This window comes from Canis aureus, chromosome 32, assembly GCF_053574225.1.
Source record: "Canis aureus isolate CA01 chromosome 32, VMU_Caureus_v.1.0, whole genome shotgun sequence".
Taxonomy (NCBI): domain Eukaryota; kingdom Metazoa; phylum Chordata; class Mammalia; order Carnivora; family Canidae; genus Canis; species Canis aureus.
In genome coordinates this window covers 5,089,577-5,113,704 of record NC_135642.1, presented here as the reverse complement: position 1 = coordinate 5,113,704, position 24,128 = coordinate 5,089,577, and the positions used below count along the sequence as shown (strand labels likewise).

Here is a 24,128-nt window from a genome sequence, read left to right as displayed (position 1 = left end):
GTTTCAAAAGCATAATTTTCCTTTGGGGTATTTTTTATTGATATTGTAGAATTTTATTGTATATAAATTACACCTCAATAAAGTTGACACAAAGTTAAAATATAAAACTCTAAAACTAGTGCAATGATTTTCACATCCCATATATTCCCCAAAGAAATCAAGTGTTCTTTCTTTAATGATCATTCTCTTTTTCAAAATATTTTATTATTTGCTTCAATAGATTATAAACTTATTTTTGGATCTACCACTGAATCCAATATTATTAGTTACATAGAATGTACTCTCCAAGTACTTGATTTGTTGATGCAGTTACTTTGTGGAGAAATTCAGACTTGCGAAGCACTGTAGTATAATATTTAAAGCATTTCTTACTAGAGAAATGAGGAGTTCAAATCATTGCTTTGCAACTTGGCTGTGTGGGTTTGGGCCAATTTCTTGTTCTATGTATGCTTATGTTTTGTTCTTATGTAAAAGAGGGAAAAAACTAGTAATTTTTTCATAAGCTTATTGTAAGAATTAAAAGTGATAATGCTTGTAAATAATTGTCATAGAGAAAACAGTAAAGGCAAAAAGCACGGGACAGAATAAAATTTAACCTTTCAAGAGAGCTTATTCAGTGTCTAATTTTTGCATGTAAAGTGGACTTATTCCTCAATAAAAATATAATCACCATCCCCAAACAGGACTGCATAATTATCTAGACAATCTTTGATGCTGGAAACAATTGCTGATATACTTTCTTTCTATCATATCCTAACTTATTACCTATTTTTCTTCCTTTAATTTCTTTACTTGTTTGCACTTATCCTCTGTGATATTTATTATTACTTTTTAGATCTGGGATTTTAAGACAAGTCCTCAAGAAGCCATTTCTTTTATTTCTATTACTTTGTTTACAATTGAAGTGAATTGGTTGCTGACTTGTTTAATGGATAGACCACTTTCCAGGTGATTATTCTTTAAAAATGATAAGTAATTCATAAAAATAACTAAGTAGACCATTAAATACTGGCAAGCATTATTAATAAATTTTAGAGTGATAACAGACTAAAAAATAAATCAGAATTTTCTCACTATAAGGCATATAAGTAGTCATTCACTACAAGTCTCTCATTACTTGTTAAGGAAGCAGAGACCCAAAGGGTTGGAATGACTTGCCTAAGGACATACAGAACTCCTAATTAAATCCATTTTAATCCAGTGGCTTTCTATCAAAACCAGTTGGTATCTATATAAACATGATTACTTACTTTAGGAAATCTTTACTTCTAGAAAATTTTACTGAACATAGCATTTATTTAGCCTCAGAATTAGTAGAATACACTTATCAACTCACATTGAATCTCATAGAGTCAGATATGATATAATTTCCCCAATAGTGCCATGATTCCTCTGCTCTCGCCTTTCTCATTGATCAATATCAAAATATTCCTGCCTCTTCTTACATCAGGCTGCTTTATTCTTCATCTGACAAGATAAATGAGAATATTTGAGTTTATATCTGATTGAAGCTCATTTCTATTATTTGACCTATCTTGAAGTCTCTTTCTAAAGCAATCTTTAGAGCTCTCAGTTCCTTTGATTGGTTTGGTTCAGTGGTCAACAAACCATGGCCTGTGGGTAAAATCCAGCTCACCACTTATTTTTGTAAATAAAGTCTCATTGAAACACAGCCATGCCCATTTATTTATGAATTGTTCATGGTTGCATTCACAACAATGGCAGAGTTGTATATTTGTGATAGAGACATAAGACTCACAAAACAAAAAATATTTACCCTCTGGTCCTTTAGAGAAAAATTTTGTAGAGTTCCCTGGTCTAGATTAGTATCAACTTTTGTTTGTTTTTTTTCTTTTTTTTTCCACTGAGGTTAATTTATTTTTATTTTTTATTGGAGTTCAATTTGCCAACTGATAGCATAACACCCAGTGCTCATCCCGCCAAGTGACTCCTCAGTGCCCATCACCCAGTCACCTCAACCCACTGCTCACCTTCCCTACCACTACCCCTTCTTCATTTCTCAGAGTTATGTGTTTCTCATGTTTTGTCACTCTCACTGATATTTCCACTCATTTTCTCTCCTTTCCCTTTATTCCCTTTCACTAATTTTTATATTACCCAAATGAAAGAGCCCATACAAATTTTGTCCTATTTCCGATTGACATATTTCACTCAGCATTAACACTCTCCAGGTCCATCCACGTTGAAGTAAATGGTGGGTATTTGTCATTTCTAATGGCTCAGTAATATTCCACTGTAAACATAAACCACATCTTCTTTATCCATTCATCTTTCAATTCTTCCAAAGATTGGCTATTGTGGATATTGCTGCTAGAAACATCGAGGTGCAGGTGTTCCAGCATTTCACTGCATCTGAATCTTTGGGGTAAATCCCCAGCAGTGCAATTGCTGGGTCATAGGGAAGATCTATTTTTAACTCTTTGAGGAATCTCCACGCAGTTTTCCAGAGTGGCTGAACCAGTTCACGTTCCCACCAACAGTGCAACAGGGTTCCCTTTCTCCACATCCTCTCCAACATTTGTTGTTTCCTGCCTTGTTAATTTTCCACATTCTCACTGGTGTGAGGTGGTATCTCATTGTGGTTTTGATTTGTATTTCCCTGGTCGACAGTGATGTGGAGCATTTTCTCATCTGCGTGTTGGCCATGTGTATTCTTCTTTGGTCAAATTTCTGTTCATGGGATTTGCCCATTTCATGATTGGACTGTTTCTTTGCTGTTGAGTTTCATAAGTTCTTTATAGATCTTGAATACTAGCCCGTTATCTGATAGGTCATTTGCAAATATCTTCTCCCATTCTGTAGATTGTCTTTTAGTTTTGTTGACTGCTTCTTTTGCTGTGAAAAAAACTTCTTATCTTGATGAAGTCCTAATAGTTCATTTTTGCTTTTGTTTCTCTTGCCTTCATGGGTGGTTCTTCCAAGAAGTTGCTGAGGCCAAGTCATAAAAGAGTGTTGCCTGTGTTTTCCTCTAAGATTTTGATGGAATCTTGTCTCACATTTAGATCTTTCATCCATTTTGATTTGATCTAAGTGTACGGTGTAAGAGAATGGTCGAATTTCATTCTTTTGCATGAGGATGTCCAATTTTCCCAGCACCATTTATTGAAGAGGCTGTCTTTCTTCCAGTGGATAGTCTTTCCTCCTTTGTCGAATATTTGTTGACCATAAAGTTGAGGGTCCACTTCTGGATTGATCTATGTGTCTGTTTTTTGCCAGTACCAAACTGTCTTGATGACCACAATTTGTAGTACAACCTGAAATCTGGCATTGTGATGCCCCCAGCTGTGGTTTTCTTTTTTATTATTCCCCTGGCTACTCAGGGTCTTTTCTGATTCCACACAAATCTTAAGATGATTTGTTCCAATTCTCTGAAAAAGTAGACGTTATTTTGATAGGAATTGCATTAAATGTGTACATTGCCCTGGGTAATATTGACATTTTCACAATATTAATTCTTCCACTCCATGATCATGGAATATTTTTCCAACTCTTTGTGTCTTCCTCAATTTCTTTCAGAAGTGTTCTGTAGTTTTTAAGGTATAGATCCTTTCCCTCTTTTCTTAGGTTTAATCCTAGGTATCTTATGCTTTTGAGTGCAATTGTAAATGGGATTGACTCTTTAATTTCTCTTTCTTCAGTCTTATTGTTACTGTATGGAAATGCCACAGATATCTGGGCATTGACATTGTATCCTTCCACACTGCCAAATTGCTGTATGAGTTCTAGCAATTTGGGGTGGAGGCTTTTGGGTTTTCTATGTAGAGTATCATGTCATCAGCGAAGAGGGAGAGTTTGACTTCTTCTAAGCCAATTCGAATGCCTTTAATGTCTTTTGTTGTCTGATTGCTGAGGCTAGGACTTCCAGTACTATGTTGAATAGCAGTGGTGAGAGTGGACATCCCTGTCTTGTTCCTGATCTTAGGGGAAAGGCTCCCAGTGTTTCCCCATTGAGAATGATATTTGCTGCGGGCTTTTCGTAGATGGCTTTTAAGATGTGGAGGAATGTTCCCTCTATCCCTACATTCTGAAGAGTTTTGATCAGGAATGGATGCTGTATTTTGTCAAATGCTTTCTCTGCATCTAATGAGAGGATCCTATGGTCCTTGTTTTTTCTCTTGCTGATATGATGAATCACATTGATTGTTTTACGAGTGTTGAACCAGACTTGAGTCCCAGGAATAAATCGTACTTGGTCATGGTGAATAATTTTCTTAATGTGCTGTTGTATCCTATTGGCTAGTGTCTTGTTGAGAATTTTTGCATCCATGTTCATCAGGGTTATAAGTCTGTAATTCTCCTTTTTGGTGGGGTCTTTGTCTGGTTTTGGAATGAAGGTGATGCTGGCCTCATAGAATGAATTTGGAAGTACTCCATCTCTTTCTATCTTTCCAAACAGCTTTAGTAGGATAGGTATGGTTTCTTCTTTAAACGTTTGATAGAATTCCCCTGGGAAGCCATCTGACCCTGGACTTTTGTGTCTTGGGAGGTTTTGGATGACTGCTTCAATTTCCTCCCTGATTATTGGCCTGTTCAGGTTTTCTATTTCTTCCTGTTCCAGTTTTGGTAGTTTGTGGCTTTCCAGAAATGCGTCCATTTCTTCCAGATTGCCTAATTTATTGGCGTATGGCTGCTCATAATAGGTTTTTAAAATCGTTTGTATTTCCTTGGTGTTGGTAGTGATCTCTCCTTTCTCATTCATGATTTTATTAATTTGAGTCTTCTCTCTCTTCTTTTTAACAAGGCTGGCTAATGGTTTATCTATCTTATTAATTCTGTCAAAGAACCAACTCCTGGTTCTGTTGATATCTTCCACAGTTCTTCTGGACTCGATTTCGGTGAGTTCTGCTCGAATCTTTATTAACTCTCTTCTTCTGCTGGGTGTAGGATGTATTTGCTGTTTTTTCTCTAGCTCCTTTAAGTGTAAGGTTAGCTTTTGTATTTGAGTTCTTTCCAGTTTTTGAATGGATGCTTGTATTGCGATGTATTTCCCCCTCAGGGCTGCTTTTGCTGCATCCCAAAGATTTTGAATGGTTGTATCTTCATTCTCATTAGTTTCCATGAATCTTTTTAATTCTTCCTTAATTTCCTGGTTGACTCTTTCATCTTTTAGAAGGATGGTCCTTAACCTCCACGTGTTTGAAGTCCTTCCAAACTTCTTGTTGTGATTTAGTTCTAGTTTCAAGGCATTATGGTCTGAGAATATGCAGGGGATGATTGCAATCTTTTGGTATCAGTTCAGACCTGATTTGTGACCCCGTATGTGGTCTATTCTGGAGAAAGTTCCATGTGCACTTGACAAGAATGTGTATTCAGTTGAGTTTGGATGTAAAGTTCTGTAGATATCCGTGAAATCCATCTGGTCCAGTGTATCATTTAAAGCTCTCGTTTCTTTGGAGATGCTGTGTTTAGAAGACCTATCGAGTGTAGAAAGCGCTAGATTGAAGTCACCAAGTATAAGTGTATTATTATCTAAGTATGTCTTAACTTTGGTTATTAATTGATTGATATATTTGGCAGTTCCCACATTTGGGGCATATTTATTGAGGATTGTTAAGTCCTCTCGTTGGATAGATCCTTTAAGTATGATATAGTGTCCCTCTTCATCTCTCACTACAGTCTTCGGGGTAAATTTTAGTTTATCTGATATAAGGATGGCTACCCCTGCTTTCTTTTGAGGACCATTTGAATGGAAGATGGTTCTCCAACCTTTTATTTTCAGGCTTTAGGTGTCCTTCTGTCTAAAATGAGTCTCTTGTAGACAGCAAATAGATGGGTCCTGCTTTTTTTTATCCAGTCTGACACCCTGAGCCTTTTGATGGGGTCATTAAGCCCGTTCACATTCAGAGTTACTATTGAAAGATATGAGTTTAGTGTCATCATGATATCTATTCAGTCCTTGTTTTTGTGGATTGTTGCACTGAACTTCTTCTTAAAGGGGAATTTTAAGAGTTCCCCTTAAAATTTTTTGCAGAGCTGGTTTGGAGGTCACATATTCTTTCAGTTCCTGCCTGTCTTGGAAGCTCTGTATCTCTCCTTCCATTTTGAATGAGAGCCTTGCTGGATAAAGTATTCTTGGTTGCATGTTCGTCTCATTTAGGACCCTGAATATCCTGCCAGCCCTTTCTGGCCTGCCAGGTCTCTGTGGAGAGGTCTGCTCTTACCCTAATACTCCTCCCCATAAAATGAGGGATTTCTTGTCTCTTGCTGCTTTAAGGATCTTCTCTTTATCTTTGGAATTTGCAAGCTTCACTATTAAATGTCGAGGTGTTGAACGGTTTTTATTCATTTTAAGGGGGGGGGGATATCTCTATTTCCTGGATCTGAATGGCTGTTTCCCTTCCCAGATTAGGAAAGATTTCAGCTATGATTTGTTCAAATACATATTCTGGCCCTCTGGCCCTTTCGGCACCCTCAAGCACCCCAATTACGTCGGTTTTTCTTCCTCAGGCTGTCGTTATTTCCCTTAATCTATCTTCATGGTCTTTTGTTTGTCTCTTTTTTCCTCAGTTTCCCTCTTTGCCATCAACTTGTCTTCTATGTCACTCACCTGTTCTTCCACCTCGTTAACCCTGGTCGTTAGGACTTCTAGTTTGGATTCCATCTCATTCAGTTGATTTTTAATTTCTTCCCGATTGGATCTAAATTCTGCAGTCATGAAGTCTCTCAAGTCCTTTATGCTTTTTTCTAGAGTCACCAGTAGCTTTGTAATAGTGCTTCTGAATTGGCTTTCTAACATTGAATTGTAATCCAGATTTTGTAACTCTGTGGGAGAGTGGACTGTTTCTGATTCTTTCTTTTGAGGTGAGGTTTTCCTTGTAGTCATTTTGCTCAGTGCAGAGTGGCCAAAAGCAAGTTGTATTGGGAAAAGGAGAAAAAGAGAGGAGAGAAAGAAGGAAAGAAAAGAGAAAAAGAAAAAAGAAAAAGAGAAGAAAAAGAGAAAGAAAAAGAAAGAAAGGAAAAAAAAAGGATGGGGGAAGCAAACAGAAATCAAAAAGAAAAAAAAACACACGGGGGAGTATCTTCTGATTTTGTATACTTTAAGTCCCTTGACTTCCCCTGGAACTTGTCCGTCTAGCTGGTCTTCTGGGGGAGGGGCCTGTTGTGCTGATTTTCAGGTGTTAGCACTTGGGGGAGCTGCTCAACCCCCTGCCTGGTGCAGGGCTCAGTGGGGGTTGTTCACCCAGTGAGGCCCCAGGAGGAACCGCAGTGGAGGGGCTAGCTCTGGAGCCCTGGAGTCAGCTCCCGCAGTAACTCCGGAGCTCTCCGTCTGTAGGGCCTGGAGGCTCCGGGGCGGGGCCGCTGATCTGCTCAGCTGGGGCAGGAGCGTCCTCGCTGTCCTGGGCCCTCCTGGCCTCTGCCTGTCCCGGGGAAGGCTGGATCCTGGGCTGTGTCCCGGTGCCTCGTGCTCCGGTGCCTGCGCTGTTGGATTCGTGCTCCAGCCCCGCAGCCCCCTCTGCGGAGCCGCCCCGAGCCCCCCGAGCTGCCCCCGCCCTGCAGCCCCCTCCGCGGAGCCGCCCCCGAGCCCCCCGAGCTGCTCCGGGTCCCGCCGTGCGCGCTGCAGCCCTTAGGGAGCTCGGCGCATCTCCGGGGCGCAGGTGTCTGTTAGTGTCCCCGGGAGCCCGAGGGCATCCCCGCCCTCCTGGGTCCTGCTCCACTTCCCCGCGAGCCCCTTTTCCCCGGGAAGGTCGGTGCAGCTCCTGCGTCTCCGGGACGGGGCTCTCCTGTCCTGGGGACACTCGCCCCGGCTCAGCCCGGCTCCTCGCGGGCCCCTCCCCCTTGGATGCCTTTTGATTCTTTATTTCTTTTTCCCCGTCTTCCTACCTTGATAGAAGCGCGAACTCTTCTCACTGTAGCGTTCCAGATGGTCTCTCTTTAAATCTCAGGCCGAATTCGTAGATTTTCAGGACGAGTTGAAGGTTATCTAGGTAATTTGGTGGGGATAGGTGATTTGGGGACCCTATTCTTCCGACTTCTTGCCCCTCCTCCTTCCTAAGTTTTCTTTTAGGAATTTAATGGTTTCAGGTAATCTATTTTAAATTAATTTCAAGAATTAATTTAAAAATATACATAAAAAGAATGTTGTAGCATAGGGGTCTAGTTTCATTCTTTTACATAAGAATACCCAATTAGCACAGCATATGTATAAGAGACTTTTTTTCATTGAATATTCTTGGTTCTTATTTCAAATAGTAGTTGAATGTATATGCTTGGCTTTCTTTCTTTTTTTTCCAAGTGCTTTTTTTTAAAATAAATTTATTTTTTATTGGTATTCAATTTGCCAACATATAGAATAACACCCAGTGCTCATCCCATCAAGTGCCCCCCTCAGTGCCCGTCACCTAGTTACCGCCACCCCCTGCCCACCTCCCTTTCCACCACCCCTAGTATACAATGGAATATTCCTCAGCCATTAGAAACGACAAATACCCACCATTTGCTTCGACATGGATGGAACTGGAGGGTATTATGCTGAGTGAAACAAGTGAATCGGGGAAGGATAAACATCATATGATCTCATTCATTTGGGGAATATAAAAAATAGTGAAAGGGAATAAAGGGGAAAGGAGAAAAATGAATGGGAAATATCAGAAAGGGAGACAGAACATGAAAGACTCCTAACTCTGTCTTTATTTCTGAGGTCTGAGTTCTGGTCCATTGTTTTATTTGTCTGTTTCTATGCCAGTACTATCCTGTTGCAATTACTATAGCTTCATAAATAGCTTGAAATCAGGAAGATTGATGCCTCCTGTTTTTCTTTCCCAAGATTTAACTATTCAGGCTCTTCAGGTTCCATATAAATCTTAGGAGTGTTTTTTCTACTCTGTAAAAAAAAATGCTATTGGAATCTTAATAGATGTTTCATCAAATTTACAGTTAGCATTCAATACTATGGAAATTTCAACAATACTAATTCTTTTAATCCATGAATACAGAATAACTTTCCATTTATTTGTCCTTTTTTCCCCAGAAATGTCTTATAGTTTCTGAAGTAGTGATTTTTCACCTGTTTGGTAAAATTAATTCCCAAGCATTTTATGGTATTTTTGATGCTATTGTAGAATGGGCTTGATTTTGTTATTTCTTTTTCAGAAAATATGTTGTCAGTGTACAGAAATGATACTAAATTTTCTATATTTCATATCCTATAACTAAAATGAATTTGTTCATTAGTTATGTTTTGTTTTGGGTTTTTTTTAGGAACAGGCAGTGATGCAAACTTGGCCTATGGGTTATAATTTTTCAACTCCCTCAGCATAATACCCTCCAGTTCCATCCACGTTGAAGCAAATGGTGGGTATTTGTCATTTCTAATAGCTGAGTAATATTCCATTGTATACATAAACCACATCTTCTTTATCCATTCATCTTTCGTTGGACACCGAGGCTCCTTCCACAGTTTGGCTATCGTGGCCATTGCTGCTATAAACATCGGGGTTATTCTGTATGTTAGTAAATTGAACACCAATAAAAAATAAATTTAAAAAAATAAAAATAAATAAAAAAATAAAAAATATATAATTTTTCAACTCCCAATCTAGAATAACATTTATAAGCTTTTTTCTTTTGTTCAACAGTTCATCACGGTCCCATACCACTTTTGTCTGGTTAGAATCCAATATGATTAAAGAATAGAATAGTTTCACAAAGATATTTATTTATTCATTTGTCCATTCAATACATTTTTAGTGTTACATGATAGAGTTTGGAATAAGTAAGATATAAACCATTTTGAATGGGAAAGAATCATGAATGCTTATGAGAATACCACCCTTGCATAAAGCCTCTTGCTTGTTCTGGAAAAAAAAATTTATACATATGGCTCAACTCTCCCATTCCATAAATAAAGGCATCTGCAATAATTGTGGAAGACTTCTCACTCTTCCCAAACCAGCATATCTAAGTAGGCTCACATTTCCACATTTCCTGATTTAAATGGTACTTATTTTCTGCCCATCCACCATGTTATATTGTCTAATATACAGGAGATATTCAAACACTGATCTTTTTTAAAAAAAAAAAAAAACTCTCATCACCCGGAAGTCCCCGTGGCCCAGCGGTTTGGCGCAGCCTTCCGCCGTGATGTGATCCTGGAGACTAGGGATCCAGTCCCGTGTCGGCCTCGCTGCGTGGAACCTGCTTCTCTCCCTCTCCCTCTGTGTTTCTGCCTCTCTCTCTCTCTCTCTCTCTCATGAATAAATAAATAAAATAATAAATAAATAAAAACTCTCATCACCAAGTAACTCTTCTGATATTTTTTTCTCTTGGGAAAATTAACATGACTCACAGACCTGGTTCCCAGGAGGAATCAATAAAAGGCTAGTTATTAGAGATCTGAGAAACATCAATGGGTCACTAACACCTACTACTACTAATTAACTGTATTCTCATTGGGAAGAAACATATATTTTGTCTTGGATGTGACTATACTACAAAGCAGAAATGAAAATTTTTGAGTTTCTACAAACGCTGCTGCACACCTTAGAACAGAACAGGTGGGTAAAAAAAAAAATGCTCCTAATGTTGAGCAATACCACAATAAACTCTCTCTTCTTATACTCTCATTCTACTTTCTGTTTCTTTTCCACTTGTATACTTCCCTTCTGTCACTAGTTATTCCATACTTTTTGAACACTATTCTTACTATTGTAATTGCAAAATTAAATTATTATCTAAGAAAGAGATTTCTGAAAGAATTAACAATTTTGCTGTCCCTTTGGTGGATTAATATCGCAAGGATCTTGCATCCATCACCACTCCCTTCACCATCTTATGTGATATTCCATGTTTCCTATTGTGAGGATCAAATATGTTAAATATGTCTTGCCCACCCAATTCCCACTCATGCTTCTAACAGACCACATAAATGGAAATGATTCTTTGCCCTCATCCAGGGAATGCTGGAGTGAGTCAGTTCCCTCCACTTGGCATATCTGACAAAGCTTTTGATGATGTTAGCCAATGACTGAGTCAAGAAGTAGAGGGATAATGATAAGAATGAATATGACTTAATAGAATTAATGTCCATCAGTTGTGAAAAGGACCTCTATTAGAAGCAAGTTAAGATGATTAAGAGGAGAAATTTTAAAAAAATCATGAATATGATACAATGACAGGACATTGGCAAAATGAGTTTTGGACAGCTTTGCTTCCTTGTGTTTTCAGTTTTAGTTTGGTTATAAGTGATCTTGCCCCTGAAGGAGATAGAATTTTCAATCACTAAATTTGAAAGACCTAAGTTCTATCTGATTTTCTGCATTACCTACTTAAAAAGGTTCCTATGTTCTGAATGTTAAAGTCAAAATATCCAGCAAGGATAGCAACTATCTCTTTTGAGAATTTAGCTCCAAAGAATTTCTGATGCTTTAACATTTTCAAAGAACAAAAAACAACTAAAAATTTTTTAACTTATTTGAATTCACCTTCATTTCATATATACATATATTTTATTTGTGTAGCTAAAATATTTTATTTAAACTCAATTAGCCACTATGTAGTACATAATTAGTTTCAGATGATAGTTTTCAATAATTCATCAGTTGCATATAATAGCCAGTGCTCATCACACCACATGCTCTCCTTAGTGCCTATCACCCAGTTACCCCATCCCTCCACCCAGCTCCCCTTCAGCAACCCTCAGTTTGTTTCTCAGAGTTAATGAGAACTGGGTGTTATTCTGTATGTTGGCAAATTGAACACCAATAAAAAATAAATTTATTATTAAAAAAAACAATCTCTCATGATTTATCTCCCTCTCTGATTTCTTCCCACTTTTCCCTCCCTTCCCTTATGGTCCTCTGCAGTATTTCTTATATTCCACATGTGAATGAAACCATATGGTATTTTTACTTTTTATTTTTATTTTTAATAAATTTATTTTTTATTGGTGTTCAATTTGTCAACATACAGAATAACACCCAGTGCTCATCCCGTCAAGTGCCCTTTCAGTCACGCCCACCCCCCGCCCACCTCCCCTTCAACCACTCCTAGTTCGTTTCCCACAGTTAGGAGTCTTTCATGATCTGTCTCCCTTTCTGATATTTCCCACTTATTTTTTCTCCTTTCCCCTTTATTCCCTTTCACTATTATTTATATTCTCCAAATGAATGAGACCATATAATGTTTGTCCTTCTCCGATTGACTTACTTCACTCAGCATAATACCCTCACGTTCCATCCACGTCGAACCAAATGGTGGGTATTTGTCATTTCTAATGGCTAATATTCCATTGTATACATAAATCACATCTTCTTTATCCATTCATCTGTTGACGGACACCGAGGCTCCTTCCACAGTTTGGCTATTGTCGACATCGCTGCTATAAACATCGGGTTGCAGATGTCCTGGCATTTCATTGCATCTGTATCTTTGGGATAAATGCCCAGCAGTGCAATTGCTGGGTCATAAGGCAAATCTATTTTTAACTCTTTGAGGAACCTCCACACAGTTCTCCAGAGTGGCTGCACCAGTTCACGTTCCCACCAACAGTGCAAGAGGGTTCCCTTTTCTCCACATCCTCTCCAACATTTGTGGTTTCCTGCCTTGTTAATTTCCCCCTTCTCACTGGTGTGAGGTGGGATCTCATTGTGGTTTTGATTTGTATTTCCCTGATGGCAAGTGATGCAGAGCATTTTCTCATGTGCTTGTTGGCCATGTCTATGTCTTCCTCTGTGAGATTTCTGTTCATGTCTTTTGCCCATTTCATGATTGGATTGTTTGTTTCTTTGCTGTTGAGTTTAATAAGTTCTTTATAGATCTTGGAAACTAGCCCTTTATCTGATACGTCAGTTGCAAATATCTTCTCCCATTGTGTAGGTTGTCTTTTAGTTTTGTTGACTATATCTTTTGTTGTACAAAAGCTTCTTATCTTGATGAAGTCCCAATAGTTCATTTTTGCTTTGTTTCTTTTGCCTTCGTGCATGTATCTTGCAAGAAGTTACTGTGGCCGAGTTCAAAAAGGATGTTGCCTATGTTCTCCTCTAGGATTTTGATGGAATCTTGTCTCACATTTAGATCTTTCATCCATTTTGAGTTTATCTTTGTGTATGGTGAAAGAGAGTGGTCTAGTTTCATTCTTCTGCATGTGGATGTCCAATTTTCCCAGCACCATTTATTGAAGAGACTGTCTTTCTTCCAGTGGATAGTCTTTCCTCCTTTGTCGAATATTAGTTGACCATAAAGTTCAGGGTCCACTTATGGGTTCTCTATTCTGTTCCATTGATCTTTGTGTCTGTTTTTGTGCCAGTACCACACTGTCTTGATGACCACAGCTTTGTAGTACAACCTGAAATCTGGCATTGTGATGCCCCCAGATATGGTTTTCTTTTTTAAAATTCTCCTGGCTATTTGGGGTCTTTCTGATTCCACACAAATCCTAAAATAATTTTTTCCAACTCTCTGAAGAAAGTCCATGGTATTTTGATAGGGATTGCATTAAATGTGCAAATTGCCCTGGGTAACATTGACATTTTCACAATATTAATTCTGCCAATCCATGAGCATGGAATATTTTTCCATCTCTTTGTGTCTTCCTCAATTTCTTTCAGAAGTGTTCTATAGTTTTGAGGGTATAGATCCTTTACCTCTTTGGTGAGGTTTATTCCTAGGTATCTTATGCTTTTGGGCGCAATTGTAAATGCGATTGACTCCTTAATTTCTCTTTCTTCAGTCTCATTGTTAGTGTATAGAAATGATACTGATTTCTCTGGGCATTGATTTTGTATCCTGTTGCACTGCCAAATTGCTGTATGAGTTCTAGCAATCTTGGGGTGGAGGCTTTTGGGTTTTCTACGTACAGTATCATGTCATCGGTGAAGTGGGAGAGTTTGACTTCTTCTTTGCCAATTTGAATGCCTTTAATGTCTTTTTGTTGTCTGATTGCTGAGGCTAGGACTTCTAGTACTATGTTGAACAGCAGTGGTGAGAGTGGACATCCCTGTCTTGTTCCTGACCTTAGGGGAAAGGCCCGCAGTGCTTCCCCATTGAGAATTATATTGGCTGTGGCTTTTTCGTAGATGGCTTTTAAGATGTTAAAGAATGTCCCCTCTATCCCTACACTCTGAAGAGTTTTGATCAGCAATGGATGCTGTATTTTGTCAAATGCTTTCTCTGCATCTAATGAGAGGATCATATGGTTCTTGGTTTTTCTCTTGCTGATATGATGAATCACATTGATTGTTTTACGAGTGTTGAAGCAGCCTTGCATCCCGGGGATAAATCCCACTTGGTCATGGTGAATAATTTTCTTAATGTACTGTTGTATACTATTGGCTAGTATCTTGTTGAGAATTTTTGCATCCATGTTCATCAGGGATATTGGTCTATAGTTCTCTTTTGTGGTGGGGTCTTTGTCTGGTTTTGGGATTAAGGTGATGCTGACCTCGTAGAATGAGTTTGGAAGTACTCCACCTCTTTTCTATCTTTCCAAACAGCTTTAGTAGAATAGGTATGGTTTCTTCTTTAAACGTTTGATAGAATTTCCCAGGGAAGCCATCTGGCCCTGTACTTTTGTGTCTTGGGAGATTTTTGATGACTGCTTCAATTTCCTCCCTGGTTATTGGCCTGTTAAGATTCTCTATTTCTTCTTGTTGCATTTTGGTAGTTTGTGGTTTTCCAGAAATGTGTCCATTTCTTCTAGATTGCCTGATTTTTTGGAGTGTAGCTGTTCATAGAAACCATATGATAATTGTCTTTATCGATTGACTTATTTCATCCAGCATAATACTCTCCAGTTCCAACCATGTCGATGTAAATGGTGGGTATTCATCTTTTCTGATGGCTGAGTCACATTCCATTGTCATATATATATGTGTTTTATATAATATATATATTACTATGTTCACAAGTATGACTACAATGTGTTACCATCTAACACTCTTATAATACCATCAACTATATTCTCTATGCTGTACATTCCATCCCCATGACTTATTCATTTCACAATTGGAAGCCTATACCTCCCGCTCCCTTCATTCCTCTTTGTCCAACCCTCTGCCACCCTTGTCTCTGGCAACCACCAGTTTCCTCTCTGTATTTATGATCTATTTCCACCTTTTCATAATTTTTATTAGAAACACATGGCCAACTTAGAAAAAAAAATATACATGATCAATCTTTCCAATATTAAAATTACCTCAAATGTCATTATCCAGTGATCTTGAGATGTTGATGTATATATTTACATATTTTTGTAGTGTATACTTATAAAGAGCATATCATATAATACATACTTGTAAAAAATTTTTGTTGCTTTACAATATAGTGAACATGTCAACAAATTTAAATTTGCACCATTTATAATAGCACACTCACTCAAATATTAATCTTATCAAATTCCCCTTTATGCATGTCTTCTCATATCTTCTTTTAAATGTGTTTTTAATTTTTCACTTTAGATTAAATAATGAATGAATCCCAACATGTACTTTATACATATGTATATACATCTCCAACTTTTCTACTTATCCATAGTGATAATAGATACTCCCTTTGAAAAAATTATTATAACAATTTTACTCACCTTCAAATAGCATTTTAGCTGAACTAAACTTTAACTAAACTTTAACCTTTAACTTTAATGACTCTTTGGGATCCTGTAGTTTTTACATGCTCTTAGTGTACATTGACTAAATATTTTATCTCAATGAAGACTCCATGATCTCTCACTTCTGTGCTTGAATTGCATTACACATTACTCATTACACATTACTCAATGAGTTCTTACTCATTACACATTAATGATTAAGAACTCATTAATCCTAGAATAGACCTCTCAAGAGTACAAAATCTCTCAATCCTACCAAAGTACTGAGAAGCCCTTTTTCTGTGTTATCTGACACTGTCTTTGGGGTCAGGAGGGTCACTTGATTTAAAGTGTATTTCTCCAAGTGATTCGTTGCAGTCACAAGTATTGTGAACTATCAGAATACTAAGCCTTTTCATTTTGTGTAAGCATTCCTCTTAGATTCAACACTCTTTCACTCAATGTCTGGTGACTATTCTATGAGTGATTAATGCCTGAGATCTCACAAGTGTAAGTAAAAGAATAATCAGAGAGTACATTCTATTAGAATATATGTATACAACTGTGATTAACTTTGAATATTCAAAGTATGGCTGACTATTCATGATACAAAAGCTATTTTCTTGAATATATATGAAAAAGACTAAATAAGCACAATGAGCATGGTAAAGAGGCTTGCTACCAGAAGGTATTTTTTTTTTGCTCTTAATTCCTCCATATTTCTAAATAATATTGTTTCCTTCTCTCTCCAGTCTAACTTTTGATTATCTCATTTCTCCTACTCATTTATCTTCCTTTCACCTGCCCTCTCTGTATGTTTTCCAATAGTACATTTTGGCATTTGCAGCATAGTTCCTACAAAAGCATTGATAGGCAAACAACATATCAATGTTCAGTTCCCATAGTTCTCAGTTCTTCCTTACTTTCTACCCTCAGAATACTTCAGCATCTTCTCTACTGATTGAGCCAATGGATGCAGCAAATGACTCTGTGGTATCTGAATTTGTATTGATTGGACTTTCAAATTCATGGGACATGCACCTTTTTCTCTTTTTATTCTTCTCTGTGTTCTATGTGGGAATTATCTTAGGAAACCTCTTCATTGTGTTCACGGTAATTATTGACTGTCATTTACACACCCCCATGTACTTCTTACTGGCCAATCTCTCCCTACTTGATCTAGGTTTATCATCTACTACAGTCCCCAAAATGATCTCTGATCTTTTCACTGACCACAACATCATTTCCTTTCCAAAATGCATGATACAGATATTTTTTATTCATGTCATGGGTGGAGTTGAGATGGTGCTGCTCATAGCCATGGCATATGACCGGTACACTGCAATCTGTAAGCCTCTCCACTACCTGACCATCATGAGCTCTAAAATGTGTGTCTCCTTTGTAGCAGCTGCCTGGATAGTGGGGATAGTTCATGCTGTATCTCAGTTTGTTTTTGTCATAAACTTGCCCTTTTGTGGCCCTAATGAAGTTGATAGTTTTTACTGTGATTTTCCTCGGGTCATGAAACTTGCTTGTGTAGACACTTATAAGCTAGAGTTTGTAATCATTGCTAACAGTGGGTTTATATCCATGGCTACCTTCTTCTCTTTAATTATATCCTATATCTTCATTTTGGTCACTGTCTGGAAACGTTCTTCAGGGGATTTATCCAAAGCATTTGTCACACTGTCAGCTCACATCACTGTAGTGATTTTGTTTTTTATGCCATGCATGTTTCTCTATGTGTGGCCTTTCCCTACAACATCACTGGATAAGTATTTATTCATTGTGGACTTCGCTATCACACCCCTCTTGAATCCTGCCATCTATACATTAAGAAACAAAGACATGAGAGTGGCCATGAGAAGACTGGCCAAAAGGATTGTGGGTCTTCATGGGATCTCATAATGAATGGAGCAGATCTACATACAACATGCTGCAGGTTCACCAGGAACACCGCAATTCACGTGACTGTCATTGTTACTATGGTAAGAACTATTATTTGGAGAAATAGTTCAACAAAGGTCCACCTGTAGAAACTGATTATTGAATCAAGGGTGATTTTAGGGATCCCTGGATGGCGCAGCGGTTTGGCGCCTGCCTTTGGCCCAGGGCGCGATCCTGGAGACCCGGGATCGAATCCCACGTCGGGCTCCCGGTGCATGGAGCCTGCTTCTCCCTCTGCCTGTGTCTCTGCCTCTCTCTCTCTCTGTGACTATCACAAATAAATAAATAAATACCTTAAAAAAAAAGGTGATTTTATTTTGCTAACCACAGAGAATAAACTGACTTCACCTACTTCCATCATGAGGAATGATGAGAATAGAAAACTGAGCTGATTTTTAGGAGTTAATTTAACATTCAAATACCATTTTCTGGGTGACATTTTCTGGGACCTGCTAATTGTATTTATTCTCAATTATAAATTAATACCTCAAAAATGATAAATATATCTCATAGTAAATTTAGAGATTTAATAGATAAAATGTGACTTGAGTAAATTAAAATCAATGAATTCTGTGTTGTAATTCCTATTTTAATTTTAGTTTAACTTAAAATAAGAACAAAATCAATTATGTGTTATTTATGTTAAACCCCAAACACAAACCTGACTTTGTCAGTTTAGGATGCTGTTTAGTTTTGTGTTTAGATTTGAGTGATTTTAAGAAGGGAGAGAATTTTCTTAACATTATCAATACTTTAGATAAATACAAACCAGAGCTTTTTAATAGTTTTTTCTACCTCTCTATTATCCTAAAAATGCAGTCTTTCCATATTCAATCAAATCACCTGGTTTATTTTTTTAAATGCATAGAAATAATGGCTGTTCCAAAGGAGACTAATCACCCAAGATGTGTATTTAAAGGCCCTGAATTCTTTGAATATCGTTTCTTGGTCAGATAAAGCAACTCCCCAAGAGTTTATATATCCGAGTTTGATAGCTTTGGATAAATGTCAAGCCAAAAATGGTAAGGCATATTCAGTTTAACTGAGTGTTTTTACATTTGGAATAAACACCTTATTAAAATTACACATAACTTTTTCATGTATCTGTTTCTACTGCTCTCTAAATAAAATATGCTCAATTAAGGAAACTAATGCCTATATTTTTTGTCCAGTGTTTCTCCAGGAACATCCAATAACATCCTTGTGTCCTCCACATACATTAATCATTAATACTTCATTTAACGTTTTGGTATTCATCTGGATGGGAAGTTCTTTACTTGATCATTGTTAACCATTCCCACTTTCAAATATTTCACTGGGCTTCTGAGACACTACAGTCTCCTGTTTTTCCTCCTACTTTTTGTGAATTCCTTCCCAGTATCAGTTTGCTTGGGTTCTCTCATCCACTCTATCACCAAACTCAGTGTTCCTCAAATTGCATATTTGGCTTTTTCTCACTCCATATTCTATCCCTAGGTAGCATCCATTCCCCTGGCTTTAATTACCAACTCAGCTAGAGGCTTCAAGGAGTATTATTTCTTGCTTCAAGGGCATCTCCCACTCACCAGATCTGAACCTAAAATCATCTCATCCTCAAACTTGCTGCTTTTTCAGGTCCCTAGTCAAAATAAGTGGCACCAATATTAACCTGGTTCCTCAATGCAAAATCTAGGAGTAATACTGGACTCCTCCCTTCCCAAACCCCTACTATTCAATAAATCTGCAAATGCTAAACATCTAAACATTTCTTAAATATGTCCCCTTGTTTTCTTCCAAATGTCACCGGTCTTGTCTAAGACTTCACACATCATTTTTCAAATAGAATATTAAGTTACCTATGTGTCTTCCCACTTTAAATCTTGTTTGCTTTCATTCTTATCTAAATTAAGAATGAGAGATTTTTTTGACAGAGAGAACATAGGTATGCATATGCATGTGCAGGTAGAAGGGTGGAGAGAGACAAAGAGAGAGAGAGGGAGAGAGAAAGAGAGAGAATATCAAGCAGGCTCCATGCTTAGCTCAGAGTCCATCATATGGTCTGATCTCACAACCCTGAGATCATAACCTGAGCTGAAATCAAGAGTCTGACATTTAACAGAGTGAGCCCCCCAGGTGCTCCAGATTTTTTTAAAATATAAAATCTAAGCATATGATTCTTCTCCTTAAGACCCTTCACACACTTACCACTACTCTTAAAATAAAATACAAACTCTTAAGTGTTCTGTAGTTTTTAGAGTACAGATCCTTTTTCAAGATTTATCAGGCTATCTAAGACCTAGCCCCCATCCTCCTCTCCAGCCTCAGAGGACAATATGCCCTTGCTTGCAATTCCAGAGGCAGTTTGGTTTTCTTTTGCTTGCTTGAAAAATTCACTCTTTCTCATCTTGAGGCTTTGCACCAGCTGATTATTCTGTTTGAAACATTTGTCCTTTATGCTTTGCCTATTAACATCTATTCATTCTTCAAATCTCAGTTTCAACATCATTTTATGAAGAAATACTTCCAAGAACCTGGGTCCAAGAGAGCTCCTTCCATTGTATATTATAGCACTGCCTAGTACCATTTCTGTAACATTGGCCATACTCATAATTTCTTATTTGTTGTAGGTCTTCCTCATTACATTTTAAATTCCATGTGAAGAGGGGCTGTGTTGATCATGTTTACTGCTATAACATCAGTACAGCAGAATAGAAAATTTTTGATGAATTAATTATCATTAAATAAATGAATAAAACCAACAAAGAGCTTAAAAATAGCAGTGTTGAATAATATATTGATTAGTGTCTGGACTTGTTTTCTTAACTTTTATTTTATATACATATTTTTAAGATTTATTCATTTATTTTAGAATGACTGAAAGAATAAATAAGGGGGAGGGGCAGAGAAAGCAGAAGAGATTCCTCAAGCAGACTCCCTGCTGAGCATGAAGCCCAACATGGGGCTCAATCTCAGGACCTATGGGATCATGACCTGAGCCAAAATCAGAAGTCTGTCACTTTTTTTTAATAATAAATTTATTTTTTATTGGTGTTCAATTTGCCAACATACAGAATAACAGCCAGTGCTCATTCCGTCAAGTGCCCCCCTCAGTGCCCGTCACCCATTCACCCTCACCCCCTGCCCTCTTCCCCTTCCACCACCCCTAGTTCATTTCCCCGAGTTAGGAGTCTTCCATGTTCTGTCTCCCTTTCTGATATTTCCCACCCATTTCTTCTCCCTTCCCTTCTATTCCCTTTCACTACTATTTATATTCCCCCAAATGAATGAGACCATATAATGTTTGTCCTTCTCCGATTGACTTATTTCGCTCAGCATAATACCCTCCAGTTTCATCCACATTGAAGCAAATGGTGGGTATTTGTCATTTCTAATGGCTGAGGAATATTCCATTGTAGTCACTTAACTGACTGAGCCACCGAGGTAGCCCCCTTAACTTTTATTTTAGATAATCATAGATTCACATCAGGCAGTAAGAAATAACACAGGGATCCTGTGTACCCTTTACTCATCTTCCCCCATCTACCCATCTACCCAACTTTTACTGGGGAAACCATAATAGTTCAATATTACAACCAGGATATTGATGTTAATATAGTCAAAATGCAGAATATTTCTATCACCACAAGCTTCCCTCCTGCTGTCTTTTTGTACCCACACCCACTTTGTCCTGCCCCTCCCCTTCCTGATCCCTGGGAACTGCTAACCTGTTCCTCTTTTTTAGCATCTTGTCATTTCAAGAATGCTATATATATGGAATCATAGAGTAACTTTTGGAGATTGGCTTTTTTTCTCTCAGCATAATTCCCTTGGAGATTCTTTCCACCTGTTGAAGGACAACTAAGTTGTTTCTCAGTTTGGGCCTATCATGAAAAAAGTGGCTATAAACATTTGAGCACATGTTTTTGCATGAACATGTGTTTTCATTTCTCTGTAATAAATACCTAGGAGTAAAATTACTGGATCATATTTGCAGGTTCTGTTTTTTTAAGAAACTACCAGATTGTTTCCCAGAATGGCTGTAGCATTTTACCCTCCTACCAGCTTTATAGGACTGACCCAATTTCACTGTATTTTCACCAGCACATGGTTTTGTCATTATTTAAATAAAAAATTAGCTATTCTGATAGATGTAAAGATATCTCTGATTGTGGCTTTACTTTCCATTTCACTTATAGCTAACAATGTTGAACATCTTTTTCTGTGCTTATTTGTTATCTGTGCATCTTCAGGGAAAAAAATGTCTCCTCGTGCCTTTTGTCCAATTTCTAATTGGATTGTTTGAAATGCTGTGTTTGGGGAATTCTTTATATATTCTGAATACTAGTCCTTTGTCAGATACCTGCTTTGTAAAACATTCTCCCTCTCTGTAATTTGTCTCTTCGTCTTCTAAACAAGGTTTTTCCTAAAGTTTTTAATTTTGATTAAGTCCAATTCCTCATCTCAGTGTTGATATCTACTATTTTTCCATTTAGTTTGAACTCTTTCCAGTTCTTACTATGACAAATGATTTGTTTTCTTGCAATTAGGATGCCTGAATATAATGTTAGGAGATTCTGAATCTTATTTAAATCTTCTGTTTTAACTGGCTTTTTAAAAATATTTTTTTTATTCATGAGAGACACACAGAGAGAGGCAGAGACACAGGCAGAGAGAGAAGCAGACTCCATGCAGGGAGCCCGATGTGGGACTTGATTCCGGATTCTGGGATCATGCCCTGAGCCAAAGGCAGATGCTCAACCGCTGAGCCACCCAGACACCACTTAACTGGCTTTTTGTGAGACCTCTCTAGCAGGAGAAAGAGGAGCACAGCCTACTAGTGAAGGTAGAATCCAGGGGTGCACTTGTTACAGCTAGGTAGGAGTGGGAGTTCCAGGCCCCCACTGACCCTGCCATGGGGGTGGCCTCACTACCACTGGGCAATAGTGGAAGTCTCAGTTCTCTATCAGAACATTCTCAGACACAAAACAGCAGGGAGGGGAGGAGCACCTCAATACGCTGGATAGGAATGGAAGTCCAGGCTCTCATATGGTCTCCAATAATACCATGGAGGCAGTTAGGGGGCCTTCTTGCAAGTTGACAGGGATAAAAGTCCCAGCTTCCTGCCAAGCCTTCTCTGATACAAGCCTGCTTAGGGGAAGAGAGAGGCTGCCTTATTACAGCCCCTGTGAGGGCAGCAGCCTAGATGCCCACTGGGTCTTTGCTGGTGTAGGTAAAAGTGGGGCCATAGCTTGTTCTGTGCTATTTGGCTGGAGTAGAGCAGTTATTGTCTAAATCTTTCCCATCTTTCTAGGTTGCCCTTCTCCTGGACCCTGGCTTAGTGAGTACAGGCTTTTATTGGGACTTTTAAAAAACTCTGTCCAAAACATTATATGGCCTCATTCATTTGGTGAATATAAAAATTAATGAAAGGGAATAAAGGGAAAGGAGAGAGAATGAGTGAAAATATCAGTCAGGGTGACAAAACATGAAAGACACCTATCTCTGGGAAAGGAACAAGGGGTAGCAGAAATGGAGGTGGACGGGGGGTTGGGGTGACTGGGTAATGGGCACTGAGGGGGACACTTGGCAGGATGAGCACTGGGTGTTATGCTATATGTTGGCAAATTGAACTCCAATAAAATAAATAAATAAATAAATAAATAAATAAATAAATAAATAAACTATGTCCGACAGCATTTCCTGGTTATCTCCTTCAGCAACAAGGGAGGGTGTGGTGGGGGAGGGGAGGGCTTGCCTTGGAGAGCAGAAACAGCTGCTTTCCAGCTATTCACTGTAGTCCATTGTCTCTTGTTCATTAGGCCTTTAACTGGTGGTCTACTTTTGGCACTTCCTCCTGGGAGCTGGGGGACCGTGTCTGCTCACTGTCACCATCATTCTCTGTGCCGGCAGCCAGCAGCGCTTGCATCTAGTACTCCAGCACATAGCTGTCTGTGTATGAAGCACTCCAGCTGCTCCAACTCCTGGAAGGCTGGAGCTGATACTACAGAGGAATTCCTCATCCATCCAGGTTAGTGACCTAGGTCAAGCTCCAGGTTCCTGTTTTAGCTGCTGGATGCCCCAGAGAGCCACTTTCTGCCCCCAAGGTCCCTCCCTGCTGTCCTGTGGGCTTCCTTTTTACAAATGATTAGTCAAAGGATTAAAGTACCTGATCTTTTCTTTGTCTTTTCTCAATTAATTTCTAACTTCAGCCAGTTTAAATCTTGAGCCAATTTCAGCTGGGACAGTCTATAAATCAGTGGTCTCAGTCCTCTCTGATACTTCTAGGACTCATAAACTCTACATTAACAACCCCGTTCCTGTTAGTTCAGCAGCCTTCTCTGCTGCCAAGCAAACCCAGAATCCACGCCCCGGGGGATCGCTGTCCAATCACAGTGCTCTGTGCCTTGCTGGAGAACTCCCTGGGGCTTTATTTCTGCCTAGATTCTCCCTCATTCATCTTAATATGCTATTCTGCGTGGCATCCACTTGGCCACTTAGAACACACACATCAGGACAGGAGTACATTGACATGACAGGATGATTTATAGGCCTGTGGAGTGTTCACTGCATTGCAGGAGTCAGTACCACAGGGAATCAACAAGAGCATTTTCCTCTAATCTGGGAGTAGTTGTGATTCTTCTAAGCAACTGAACTGTTTTTA

At 38.5% G+C, this 24,128-nt stretch overlaps 1 protein-coding gene and 1 long non-coding RNA gene across 2 annotated transcripts in view; both read left to right on the top strand.

The window, feature by feature from the left end:
- LOC144303627 (uncharacterized) overlaps nt 1-23,628 on the top strand; it is a 33,195-nt gene extending 9,567 nt beyond the window's left edge. Inside the window, exons 5-6 of the long non-coding RNA XR_013370632.1 lie at nt 22,779-22,805; nt 23,287-23,628. This is a non-coding gene — a long non-coding RNA (uncharacterized LOC144303627). The remainder of the gene's footprint in view (nt 1-22,778; nt 22,806-23,286) is intronic.
- Nucleotides 16,511-17,449, top strand: LOC144303625 (olfactory receptor 4F6-like). Its single transcript, XM_077882076.1, has one exon. It carries the CDS (start codon nt 16,511-16,513, stop codon nt 17,447-17,449), a length of 939 nt encoding a protein of 312 aa, XP_077738202.1.
- Nucleotides 23,629-24,128: the final 500 nt, after the last annotated feature.

Excerpts from the sequence above, each read along its gene's own strand:
- LOC144303625 (XM_077882076.1), top strand. The coding sequence starts at position 16,511 with ATGGATGCAGCAAATGACTCTGTGGTATCTGAATTTGTATTGATTGGA.